At 41.7% G+C, this 14,387-nt stretch overlaps 1 protein-coding gene across 2 annotated transcripts in view; it reads left to right on the top strand.

Annotated features, from left to right (window-relative positions):
* Positions 1-3,110: 3,110 nt before the first annotated feature.
* kitlgb (kit ligand b) overlaps positions 3,111-14,387 on the top strand; it is a 25,199-nt gene continuing 13,922 nt past the window's right edge. The window contains exons 1-4 of one of the 2 annotated variants that reach the window (XM_062518487.1): positions 3,111-3,144; positions 3,451-3,781; positions 4,081-4,188; positions 4,610-4,666. In XM_062518487.1, the coding sequence (XP_062374471.1) occupies positions 3,767-3,781; positions 4,081-4,188; positions 4,610-4,666 (180 nt within the window). In that variant the 5' untranslated portion in view covers positions 3,111-3,144; positions 3,451-3,766. Of the gene's footprint in view, positions 3,782-4,080; positions 4,189-4,609; positions 4,667-14,387 lie in introns of both variants that reach the window. The other variant, XM_062518488.1, reaches the window with a different exon arrangement.

The raw sequence follows: 14,387 nt of genomic DNA, 5'->3' as shown, positions 1-14,387 counted from the left end.
TATCCATGGTACTACCAACTACATGGTACTGTAGGTCTAGATGTTTTCTTAGTGTCAGGTATGTTATTATGACTGCCGCACAAATGTGTGTGTGTGTATATATATATATATATATATATATTGTACATACACACACACACACACACATATATATATATATATATATACACACACACATATACATTTGTGCGGCAAACCTAACCTGACACTAAGAAAACATCTAGACCTACAGTGCCATGTAGTTTTTTTTTTTTTTTTTTTTGTTTTCAGTTCTTGATCATACAAACTACCAGGTGTGTCTTTGGGAAACACAGTAATTGGAAGTTGGAGGAGTTCATAGCTTTCTGATGAGGTATTAACAATACTCAAATAACAATAGTGAAAAGGGTTCTGTGCAGAACATGTAAACAAGAGGTAAACATGGAGGTTTCTAGGCAGAGTTGCAAACCATATCCATAGCATTAATAGGTCCTAGTTGCCGAAATGTGTTTGTTAAAAACATGGTTCAAGAAAGACTTATTCAGAGCAAGCAGTTGAGAGTGCAGTTTTAAACTTAATTTTGTTAGTCCTTCCCTTGCACCCAAAGCATTTGAGCATGCCTGCTCCTGTTTTTACGGTTTTTGTTTACATGATTATAGTTATGGTTGTAATTTATTCATCCTTTATCAATTCCATTAGCATTGATATAACACAAAAGGGGGAAGTATGTAATGCTAATAGATGCTACTATTAAGCATAGTATATATTATTTATATTAATATAAATAGTAATAATAGTAATAAAGTAAGACCATGTAGTATAATTCAATATATGAACAACATGATGAAATTGTGCTCTCTGGTGGTAGACACAATGTATTGCAGTGCCCATTACTTGCACTAGTAGCCTACTGTATGCCATGTCCCTCCTATCTAGACCAAAGGTGAGCAGATTAAAGCTCGTTATAAAACAGCCCTAATCAACACATGATTACTGGAGTCTGGGAAGACATAGATTCCCACTTGGGCCAAAGGTTTCATGGTGTGAATTTGAAACCTGCCTTAGCATTCCCGGTACTCCAAAATTGTGTGCTTTCACCAAGTGAGGGATTTATTGAACTAATACAGAAGGCTATATTAGTATGATATATAATATACACCATTGAAATATTCTAGACAGACAAAAAATGAATGAATATGTTAACTCAATAACACCCATGGTCTGGGTCAGGGGTGGGCAATTATTTTCCCCAAGGGGCCGCATGAGAAACTGGGACTGTTGAGGAGGGCCAAACTCAAAACACCGAACTCAAGTCTGAACTCAATTCTGTTCAACTATATTATGTTCTTTTATAACATTAAGTAAATCATATGGTTTTGGTTACTACTTGAAAACTTGTAACTGATGACAGGAGCAGATAATTGATTTGCTGCGCTTACAACATCATCAACTCATCTTTACTCACACCATCAGTATGTTACACTACTAGCACTCACAATCATCCCAAACAAATGATTTGAGTTAGCATAACTCAGGTGTTTAGTGTGTGATGATTCTGATCAAATGAAATAGATTCCCATGATTATTTGCTAATTGCTATAAACATGGCAGCAATCAAATACAGAGGTCAGTGTGTTCACTTGTTATAAGCTGCACTAAAATGACAATGCAATGTTGGATGGGGGTTTGTGTCTTTGGATTTGTGACGTGCGTTAAACGCTGGTGAATGATCGTAAATGGAGTGTGGTCAGGGTAACCATTGCAGAGAAATCCATCGGAGAACCCCCCCCCCCCCCCCGACATAATTGATAATAGACCTAGGCTACATAATTGATAACAGACCTACATACTGTAATTCATTTCTTTAATAATGTATGGAGAATAGCAAAGCTTCGATTTCAAAACCTAAAACCCTATTCTTCATCAAGTGTTTACAAGCATAGCCTGGGCAGGAAGTCTTATGTCCCATTGGAAATGTATTGAGGCATATTGCAGAGTTTATCAGTGTATCAGTGTGGTGATGGCTTTGCCTGTTGTTATCATGGAACAAGAAGAGACTTGTGAGTCCCTCGGGGGGGTTGATGCGGGATGTTACTGAGATGGATTTGCATGGGGATTTGGTGTGAAATCCTGGTCCAAAGGAGGCAAGGCAGAGAGCAATCTAGGCTATTTCTAGACCCCATTACTAAAATTGCTCTTATAATCTGTCATAGCTCATGATCCCCAATTCATTCATTACTGACCCACCTGGCCCTACTCATGTACCTTACTCAGTCTGTAATGCTCATTAGATCTGATTTCCCAGCCTAGGGTCACCCAACACACACCATTGCACAAGTGCCGGCAGGCAGGGTACACTCACACACACGCACGCACGCACGCATGCACGCACGCACGCACACACACACACATACACACACACACACACACACACACACACACACACACACATACAAACTCTCTCTCTGTATCTCTCTCTCTCACACACTTGCTCTCTCTCTCTCTCTCTCTCACACACACACACACACAAACACACACCCCCCCCCCCCCCCCACACACACACACACACAGAGAGAGAGAGAGAGAGAGAGAGAGAGAGAGAGAGAGGGGGCTGCACAGCATCCAACAATCATTCCAAGAAGTTGCACTTTATACACATTGACACATATCGACACAAGCAATGCAAGGGACATTTGCGTTACAGGATAAGGAAATGTTGAACACACATTTCCTTATCCTTATTTATTGGCTATAGAAGGATATGGAGATGCGGCATGTTCAAATAAGCTGTAGCCTACTGAGTGAGTCTGCATTTCAGAAACAGTTTAGAACAGGACATCCGCCTAAAGAGAGCAGTATCTATTACGGAGATCAATAAGCAGTATCTCTTACACAAATCGATCATACATTTAGTTGGGTAATTGGCAATTAGTGGGGACTGATAAGAGGTTCTATGAAACTTGTGAGGGTATTTGTTCTTTCGGCACTGTCTATTAGAAAAAATCGCAATAGAACACTAAATCCTACAGCTTGACATTTTAAGATGAAAATTGGTGTAATGTCTCTTTCTGAACAGAAAATCATGCGTGTCAGGCAGTGTGTGGGGGGCGGATGAGTTGGTTTGTAGCATACAGGAAGACTACACGTATGAAAGGGATACTGCCGGTAAGTGCCTTAACTCGTTGTCCCGCGGACGATGTGCTCAGGGTTTCAGACAGAATAATGCAATGAAGTGCGTTTCACTATTTTACCGTATCAGCGTCTTTTCTAACATGAGCTACACACCGTGAGCGACAGTTGGTTAAGCTTATAGCGCAGTCTTTGTTGATAAGAAACAGGTAGCCTTCTTAGCCAGATAAACCAATTACGCAATGTGTGCCATTTGGTTTGTTATGACTCTGTTAATAGTACCATGCTTGGGTGTAGGCCTACGCTAAGGTTAATGGGGGGGGGATTTGACGTGCTTTATAGGGAACCGACATGACTGTCTGCTAGCCTTGCCGCACTCGCTAACCCTGTGAGTCAAAGCTGACTCTCAGCACAGCGTCAACGTGCGTCCGCCGACTCCGTGCCCCCAGTTCGACATCAGTGCGCTCAGAGCTGTCTACGGGAAACTGACAGATTTCCATCCCACACTAATTCTGCAACTGGTAAAGAGGAAGGGCTACTGGTTGATAAGCGGTAACATCTATCTGGTGGACATGAACAAGTGGAATAACGAACACGTGTTGAACAGGAGGAAAAGACAACGACGTTTATTTTGATCGTTTTATACCATATCATCCATATGAAGAAGACAAACGTAAGTTCAACACATATAAACATAATTTACATTCAAAAGCATACTTTTTGATGAATGTTTGCCTGGATCTTGCAAAAAGGATTGCATGTAGGCTACTGCACTTTCTCTAGCCCATTTCATACTAATATATCTGTCTAAACTCAACGTAGAGAGCCTAAATGTGCTAAAGAGAGACATTATGTATAGAACTGTATAGTGTGTGCAATCATACTGCGATATAGAACTGTATAGTGTGTGCAATCATACAGCGATTCAATTTGTGTGTCTGTTATGTTAAATTATTTACTGGGTCTTTTTAGATTGGAGAGAGCGTTTGCATCTTCGCACTACTGCTGTCGACTTTGGTGACAGGTGGCGAGAAAGGCAGAACTCCACTCACAGACGATGTGGGTACACTGGACGTTCTGGTGAGTGTTCTACTACCTTCACTACTGCCCTTGGGGGTTGAACAATCAGTAAAACTCAGAGGAAACTTCGTCCCTTCCATGAAACAATGATAACTGTATTGAAAACCATTTGACTCCGTTATGAAACAGAAACAATTCGTTTTTTGTGGAACGCTTTAAGTAGAAGTAAATTAAGTAGATTTGTGTCTGGGTTTAGGGATAAATGGAAAGTTGGCTAAAACAAAGGCCCACCAAATGTAGCAATACTTAAGGCAGTCTGATTCCAAATGAAGGGCCTCTTAATAAACAATATGGGTTTCATAGCTCAGTTTGAGGCGTAATTCAGATTATTATAAGTATATTTTGAAGGATTGTAAGGATTTTGTCTTTCGTGGTACTCTAAATGAGATTTTCTCCCTCCCTTTCTGTTTTGCCTGTAAAGAAAGGAAACATTCCCCAGGACTACAGAATCCCACTTAATCACGCTCCTAAAGCAGTGGTAAGTCTTGCATATACCCTACATCTCAGATTAGTGTGATCGAAACCAGACTAAGACTGGGATTTCTGTTAACAATCAGATTTTCCTGGGTGGACTGCCGACCTCATGAATCCACTCAGTCTCAGCCTAAATAGTGGCTACCTCAGAATATGTGGCAAGATAGGGACCACCGGAAATCTTAGGGTGGCACAACCACACCAAAACCAAAAGCCAGAGCTGGATTTCTGGATTTCAGGATTTCTGTTAGGCGGTTGTATGATTGTAGTTGGAAACTGTCCATGTGAGAGGAATAATATTATTCCATATAAAAGTATACCAGTGTATGTTGTTTTTTTATTTCACTGTTAATGTTACTAATTATCTGACGTGCATTCACCAATACTGGTACAGTTGACATGTTCAGTTTCACAAAAGTCCTGTTTAATGTGTTGTATCGATACAGTACATGTGCATGTGCTAGGCAGTTTGTTGTTCAAATTTCAGACATAGGCCTACACAGAAAAGATGTTACAAATTCCTTGTGCTCTCCGATTGTGAAGTCATGATGAAGCAATAATGTGCCGATGATTCTGTTTCCGAGTCCAGCTGGGTCCAGAGTGGCTGATATTTCTACAGTAAAAGAAAGCGGTTGTACTGTATGCAGTACTGTACAGACTAGCTTACTACAAGAATGGTAATTTTTCAACTGTTTTCATCAACCTTAGACATTCTTATGGCCTGGATGTTACCCGTGATTGTATCAAATGGCGAGAAAAGTTTACAGGTTGTGAAAACAGGTTGTGAAAACAGACTGGCTATGCTAGCAAATGTTTTGAGTGAAAGGGCTGTAGGACTCGGAAACAACGTTTGATATCAGACTATCAGATCAGAACCGGAAAGTATAGTCATGTATAAAATGATTCATACCCCTGGCAAATATTGATTCGACGTTGATTGTTTCTTGACCAATGTTTGTTCTGACTGAACACTGCCACAGGCCAAAAGGTCGTGGGAGAAACATGGAAGAAAAAAAATGTTTTAATCCATTTCATTCATTTTTACAATTTTTTATGAAAAATGGCATGTCCGAAATGATTCATGCCCTTCTTAAATAATCAAATTGATGACCTTCTCAAAGTAACTGGTAACACTAAAACAAGGGACTATTAAGATCTTGGAGGAACAGCTAAAGTCGAGAGAAAATTAACAATAAATCAATATTTGCCAGGGTATAACTAATTTTCTTCCCTAACTGTATGGGTAGGGGATTTCCCCCAGTGACCAACCAACAGCCAAACCTACAGTATTTCCCGTCACACTTCCTTATGTGAGATTCAACAACAAGACAGAATTTGTCAATATGGCAGCCACAATTGTGACACATGTTGTAGCACTCCTTCACAATATTTTTTTTGTGCTGGCACAGAGGCCAAACAACAGCCAAGCTTGTCTAAAATGTACACGTGGGGATGCGAGATTACTGTGGTGTATTGATACATTAGTTTGATCTGATAGGCTTAACGTAGTTTTGAGTTAATGTGTACTGCGCAAGCATGAGAGCACACTTTGTATGAAACATGCCTGTATGTGTTATGACCGTCATTTTATTGGTTCAGCTGGTGAACATGTGCAGCCATCTCGTTAATGGAAGTACACCACAAATACACAATTGGCGGAGGGCAGTCGCCGACGTGCTGGATGTTATAGAGGAATAACAATGTTCATTTTTAATTTAGCATTTTGATGGTGAGGATCACACAGAGGCCTCCAATTATTATCAATATATCTTTATTTTAGATACCTACACAGTGGTGGTTAAAGGCCATCGCCCACCGGACACGTACGCGGTGCGCCGCGACAATAAAAAAATAGAACTCCATTGTTTTCAATGGAGCAACGCCCACTGGAAACGTCTGCCGCGCAGCAGCCGCACAGAGATAGAAAACTATTTTAAAATCCTGCGCGTCAAGCCCAGACCGCCGAACACCGCTGAACGCCGCTTCTGGTGGGCGCCGGGCTTAAGATTTCTGCCCCCCCCCCCCGCCCATCACTCATTCTATACCACTCTCGAGATTAAGGGCGCATTCACACTAGGTCCCCTGGACCGGACCCGGGTTCGTTTGGTCCGATGGTTCGGTTGCTTTTGATGTGAACGCAACCGTACCGAACTCGGGTGCCGCCTGAAAAGGTGGTCTGGGGTCCGGTACGCTAGAACACTGGAGCAGGCAAACCTTCTAAAGAATCTAAAGAATCTTTACCTTTGTCTTCTGCATTGTGCTGCCTTCTGCTGTGTTGCCAAGTGATATTTGTAAACAGAATTCTGGAAGTTCGTGTCTAGAAGTATGGTGCTTATGACGCAAACGGACAGACATGTACGGGATAATGGACGACACGCCGTGCGGTTATTCAAAGTTAATGCACGTTCTAGACGGTGATACGGCCCGACGCGAAGCGGAGGGACGTTCCGTCTAGAAAAGTGCATTAACTTTGAATAACCGCACGGCGTGAAGTCCATTATCCCGCTTATTCCACTGTTGCCACTGCGTTGTGTTCGTTTCCGGTGCTAATTTAAATGTTTTAATCGCTAGAACTGTTTTGTTTGTAGAACTACTTTTCCCAGACACATTTCAACTAATTTCTCAAACTGCGGTTACTAATTCTAAATGGATGGTTGCTAGTTCGTTAGTTCTAATCTCCCGTTGTCAAGCTGGCATATCCCAAGATTCTGATGAACGTTAACTTTGAAAGATTGCTATTTTTCTTAGCCTACTGCCACCTAACTAGCTAAATGACACCTCTGTCATATGCTAAACGTTACTATGATCTGAACGTCTGTATTTTACAGCTTGTATGTAACGTGACAGTGCATTTAAACTTCACAACAAGTTTGGCGAATTAATATTCAAGTGTGATACGGTCAAAAACAATGGAACTACTTCATAGCCGTGCGTATATCTAAAGTTAATGCACACCCTTATAGAACGCAGGACAATGGGGAACTCAACCGAGCAGTGGAATAAGTAATGTGAACACAGACCAACTACGGTAGAAGTAACCGCACTCGGGTCCGGTCCAGCTAGACGGACCTATGTGAAAGCAACTTAAGTTTAGCTCAGAATAATGCACTCACATGATACAGAGGTGCATCACAGGTAATGTACATGTAATTATCAAGTTTAATGGCTCACTTAATTGCACCTGTCTATCAAGCGTAAAGCTGAGGGGTCTCAGGGATGTTCTAGATCCTCATTCAGTATCTTTACATGTAAAGTTAAGCCCAGCTATGGTTATAGCTCGACTAGGCAATTTAAATGAACTTAACTGTGCTTGTCCCAGTATACAAGCAGGGGAGGGGGAATTAATCTATTTACCAAAGTATGTCCAACTCCGCTAAAATATAAGTATTGGGCTTTGGCTGGTTGACCTACAGCTCTGGAAAAAAATGAGAGACCGCTGCACAATTGTCTGATGTCATCCTACAGTTGCTGAGTGACATTGATGAGTTGATGGTCATATTCAAAATTAAGAGACCACTGCAACATTGAATATGATCATCAACTCATTCGAATGTCACTCAGCATCTGTCGGATGACATCAGAAAAATGTGCAGTGTTAGGCGGCAGAAAGTACCATGTCGAGCGGTGATTTGGACAACTTTTCAGCTCTGTACATTTTGTGCGTGCTGTGAGCTTTACTTGTTTTACAAATTAGATGCACACTATCCCTTATGGTTACAGTGTTATCCAAAAGCAGATTCAAGATTAAGATCCAAAAACCTTAGTTGTCCAACATGTTGCCGTATAGGAACATTTTCATTCATTGAAGGCCATGTATATTTTGTTCTAATTGTGTGTGTGTGTGTGTGTGTGTGTGTGTGTGTGTGTGTGTGTGTGTGTGTGTGTGTGTGTGTGTGTGTGTGTGTGTGTGTGTGTGTGTGTGTGTGTGTGTGTGTGTGTGTGTGTGTGTGTGTGTTACCCTTGGCATGAAGGATTTTGTGTATAGTGACTTTTTGGTCAGAAGCATAGATGTTGCTGCTTCTTCTATTGCGTATGGTCAAAGGCCAGTTTGGGTCTAATTGAATGTATACATGCAGGATTTTGACTCCCAAGTCCCAACCACCTTGTGTGGGTGTGTTAGTCCAACTATTTTCCTTACAAAATGTGGGACTAGTCTTCCAGGATAGGATATGAATCTTTTCTTAGAAAATCTTGTAAAGATTCTGAAGAAGAGCACACCCTTTCCATGTGTTCAGTGTGTCAAAAGAAACGTTTTCTTTTGGTTAGGCCTGTAGTTGTATTGCAAGGCAAATGGAGACTATTTCACAAAATGTGGGACCAGTCTTCCAGGATACAAGACTTGTATTCCTTGCGTTATGAAACGATTTTTCTTTGAACATATTGTGAAGTTTATAAAGAAGAGCACACCCTTTCCATGTGTACAATGTGTCAACAAGAGGAAAAAAGGGAATATTTTCTTTTGGTTGATACAGCAATGATAGTCTTTTTTCAAGTAAAGCTGCCTAACATACTCAGAGTTCAGGTGTCTAAAGATGTATTATCTCATAAGAATGTCAACAAGAGGCTCAACAAGGACAACAACAGTCATGTCCAAACAGAGTTGTGGAGACTGTACAATATCAGACAGATGTGTCATCTCACCAACAAAAACATTAGTGAATGTCACTAGGAGGCCAACATACTTTAAATCTATATGGGCTTCAATTTAAATCATTATTTGTTTTGCCCCTTTAAGATGTCATCACATCTCCAAAAGTATTGGTTGGTCCCCCCACAGTGGAACGATCTGAGGGATGCCCCTCTCTGTTTTCAAAAAAAATACTCTTGAAGAGCTCATGACCTCCTCACACAGCTGATATGCATTTACTGTCTTATCTCCTCTACCTCATTCCTCTTCCTCATTTTCCTCTCCTCTCTCCTCTGCCTCCCTGCTCTACCACTCCTGCTACCATACTTGAGTACACTCGGAGGTCCGGTGGCCTTTCAGACACTTTGAGGCAGTCTGCTAGCCTAGAAATCTAGACGCACCCTAGCGGCCAAAAATATTTTTGCCTAGCGGGATGGTCTAGGGTCGCACCGTTGAGGCCAAGCCTGCGCTAGGCTCCAAGTCAGCCTAGCCAATCAGAACGCTCTATCTGTGTACGGAGTCCTTGAGCCCGCCTTAGCTCACCTTTGGCTTGACCATGCGTCCTCGTTCGACGAGTTGGGTGTGAGACTGTGTTACACAACCATAGAGAAAAACAAAAGATGGATGAGGCTAACGAAGCGCGCTCGTTTGAATCAGCTTTGGAAGAGTTAGACTTGGGCTTTTCTTTGAAGGTTGAGCAGAAAGAAGCAGTCGTTTTAAAGAAGGATGTATCTGCCGTTTTGCCGACCGGCTATGATTGGTCACAAATGCTGGCCTATTACGTGCAGAGGCAGTTTGAAAGACAACTGTTCATCCCACCCACAGGCTTCAGCTCTGTGAATGGTCTGACCCCAGACTATACATTTCTGTGTAGTTTGGCTTGCCAGGCTAGCAGTCTGCTACACCTTGACATTTTTAAGTATTTCATCTAACTAAAAACGTCTATGCAAAAGTGGCACATATGGTAATATTCTAGAAGACCTCAACAATAATGATATGAGAGTAAAGTGGATGTAACACCCATCACAACATGCCAATCCCTTCATGATGAATGGAACATCATTACAAAATGATGAACTGGTGGGCTCAACTCTCTAATATTCAACTATCCTCATAATCTCAAGTTTCTTAACAAATTGTTATTGCGATTTTCCAGCTCAGGTGAAATCGCTCTTAGTCTACTGAGCAGTGTGCCTTGCACCTTTATTATTAAGACATATATTGATTCATATAACATTTTTCCAACATACTGTAAGCACTGACACAAACATTCATAACCAGCCATTCAGAATCATAAGGTCTAAATGTTTGCAAATTATAGACAATAATCAGTAATCAGTCTGAGAGTGGATTTGATGTAGGCCTAGTTATTTTCAGAGTGGATATTGCCTGACAGTTTACAAGATCAGAATCATAATCGTGCTGTAATGGTTAACTATTTATGTCCACAAGGAATTATGTTTCTGTATAGTTGGACTCTCTAGCAGAAACAATTAAAAAAAAAACTTTACTGTAAGCTGTACCAAGGCCGTAGTCACCATAGACATTGAGGGGGACGTGTCCCCCCCAATATTCAGATACGACTAAAATGTACCCCCCAATATTCGGACATAGAAAAATAAATAAATAAAAAACGCTACAGGAAACCAACGGTAACGTTATGGTTAAGAATGAAATGTGTTGACATTTTTTCAGACCCCGCCACAAATTTGGTCCCCCCCCCCCCAATGTTGACATCATGGCTACGGCCTTGAGCTGTACAAGTTGTTGCCGAGTGGAATAGAAGCCAGATCTGTCAGTGTTCCACTTGTATTGCATTCCGTTGATGCATCACTGATTGAGCTGTTCTGTGTTTATTCACCCTCATAAACAGAGAAGAAACATGGTATGGGGACAGAGGACAGGCCTCAGGGAGGGTGGGAGATGGTTTACGGGAGATTGTTGTCAGCAGAGAAGAGAGGAGGCAAGGAGGAGAAAGTGTCCAGGCACAGGGCAGCAAGAGAAGAGGAAACGGAGGAAACAGGAGACAATATGTGTGGAAGGGACCCTTCTCCAACAGCAACAATACTGCCATGGCAATGTCCTGGAGATGAAGATTGCCAGGGATGAAGTAATGCTCCACCTATTTTGTAATGCTCTCTCAGTGGAAGTCAAGCCAACAACCCCCACTGGCATATCTGGCGGGGGTGGGGGGCCCCTTTGTTTCATAAGTGTAGTGGAAAGTCCCTTTCTTCAGTTTTTATAGTTACTGTTGACTTGTTCTTTGTTCAGATAGGAGCACTGTTGGGGTTCCAAGCTCAGTGGTAGGCTTTACATTTGCATACATTTACTAATTTAGCTGACACCTTTATCCAGAGACATAGTCTCCTTTTGCACACAGAGGGCCAGATGTACTGAGTTGACCCACTTTCGCAACGTGCACGTAAAAAAATGGCGAGGTATGTACGAACAGAACGCACAGAGGTGAAGGCGCAGGCTGCCTATCGCGGGAGCTGAGAATGTCTAATTGCGCTTTTCAGTCGCATGCGTATGCATTCATAGGAGTGTCGGGAGAGTGGGTGTTTCGTGTAAAAAGATGGGAGGAGAAGCGTAAATTGCACCTAATTATGTATTCCCTGTATGTACTAAAACTGCCCATTAAGGTGTACGTCTGTTTCGCGCCTAAACATTTCTGCTTTGTAAAAGCAGGTGTTAAATGTGGTTTGCTGTTAAATGCATCTAAGAGATAGCCTGATAAACCAGCCTAAATGGATTGGATGTCTAATTTAGTCTGGCTCCGATGAATGGATACAACGGAACGTTGTTGATGAGCACAACCCGTTGTCTTTCAAACCGTGTCTGTGCCTATAGGCCAACGCTCTGTCGTCACTCCCTCAAAACCCCGCCCCAGAGCCCTCTGCCCCGCCCGCGTTGATTCAAAACACATCTCTGAGTTGTGATTGGTTTAGTTGCCATCTGCCAGATTCAGGGCAGTGTTTTCAAAATGTACAGTGGTCCGAGGCCAGACCCAAATGCAGGCAAAACATTTTGCCGTCCAGCAGTTGGCGCTGGTTTTCCAGGCTATCTAAGAGAACCTTTCAAAGACAACAGAATCGCTAATTAGAGTAAGACCACCAGTTTTGCGTCTTGTACTGTTATCAAATGCAACCTTAACTTTCGTTGGCCTCTCGAACGTCTTACTTTCTACTTTCACACCATCCACTTAAAAGAGACCCTATGCAACATTTTCATAGTCATAAAATCGCTTAGGAATTGTTGTTTTGCTTGACTGACCAGTTTTATCAACAACAGTAATATTTCCTCCTGCCCCCAGTGTCCCTATCTGCTATTGCAACCTTGCAGTTTGTCTAGGAGGCGATCGCTCCTTGTTTACATCTGGAAGTCTGAAACGCGTAAGGAACAAGAAGAACCACACTTGCAATTTATAAATATATATATATAGCCGGTATATGTGTAAATATACACGCTAAAGCTTTAGGAAAAGCTCTGCAGAGAAATATGCAAGCATAAAGCGAAACCGAAACCAGAGATGAAATAGCCAATCCTGCATAGTTTCTCTTTAAATTTTCCTACATGTTTGCACAGTTGCTTCAGTGTCAGTCGTCATCTGTAATTTGCTGAATAAGTGTAAATGTAAGGTGAGCCTGGGTCCTCTCTGTACACCCCCCCACCCCCTTCAACCAATAGTGAGCCAACAGCAACTATTAAAGCTGGAGCATAGTACCATTTGTGCATGTTGCAACCATTGTTATTGACAGACCCGCCGTGATCCATAAAATGTTTCTTCCTGAGTCCCAGCCCTAACCATTGGTTTGGCCTCCAGCCTGCCCGATTCTCCCCGGTACCAGGCCTGTACCAATATTGCTTTCACCTAGCCCTCCTACATTCCTGCAAAATGAGCGTGGGGGTAAATTTGCATAGCCTACATGCTTCAGATTTGATTCCCTCAATGTCAAATGCTTTCATACACCCTTGGGGAGTATATTATCTCCTGCCATGTGGTTTATGTCAAATAATGTAGTGGTAAAATAAGAAGCTGTGGCGCAACTGGCTGGGGCACCCTCACCGCACCCTGGCGACCCGGGTTCGATTCCCGCCCCGTGGTCCTTTCCGGATCCCACCCTGACTCTCTCTCCGTTCACTTCCTGTCTTTCTCCACTATCCTATAACATTAAAGGCATAAAAGCCCAAAAAAATACATAAAAAAAAAGAAGGGAAGTGGGTAAACTATAAATTCTGTGATCACGGTAAAGTGCACTGCTTCATGTGGAATCAGATAAGGTATTTAAAAAGGTATTTAGAAAATTTTTGATAATGGTGGAGGTAATTGTCCCATGTTTATAACAATACCAGGTTGCTTGTGAAATGTTGCTAGAGTGTTGATGAGTGTACATAATAATACAGTGTGATTTTTTTATGTTAAAAGTTGCAATTGGTGAATAAACTCTTTTGAGAAGTGGATGAACTCTAATAAGAGGTAGATAAACTGCAGCCCTGTATAACCTTAGTGCCCCAGAATTGAGCCCAAACTTGATCTGCTTTGTCATTGTGTATGCAATTCCAGGAATAATTCTTGGAATAATTTTGACCACATTCTTTCTGCAACATTTTCTCTCTCTCTAGAGTATATTAGGTTTCTCGCTCGAGTCCCAGCCCTAACCATATGGACTTACTTTGTCATTGTCTACGTAATGTGTCAAAGGTGCAATGCAATCGAGAGTGTTTGCACTTCAAGCAGTTACAGTAACAGTGATCCAGCAACAATGAAACTGGAGCATCCCATTTGGGCTTTTGCGTATTGCGACCATTGTTATTGGCAGACAAGTGATCAATCAAGTGTTCCCTCCTGAGTCTCAGCCCTTACCATTGGCTTGGCCCCCAGCCTGCCTGACTCTGCCCTGTACCAGGCAGTCTGTTAAGTTAATCTTTACTATGATTCTTTAAAGTTATTTTATAATTATTTTACTTTATTTTTTATTTTATTTTATTTTATTTTACAGCACTTTGGTCAACTGTGGTTGTTTTTTTAAATGTGCTATACAAATAAATTGACATTGACATTGACATAGTCTACAGGACAGCCTGTACCATAGATATT

This window comes from Sardina pilchardus, chromosome 17 (genome assembly GCF_963854185.1).
Source record: "Sardina pilchardus chromosome 17, fSarPil1.1, whole genome shotgun sequence".
NCBI lineage: Eukaryota > Metazoa > Chordata > Actinopteri > Clupeiformes > Clupeidae > Sardina > Sardina pilchardus.
Note: the sequence above shows the minus strand (reverse complement) of the source record. Positions and strands in the feature narration are given on the sequence as shown.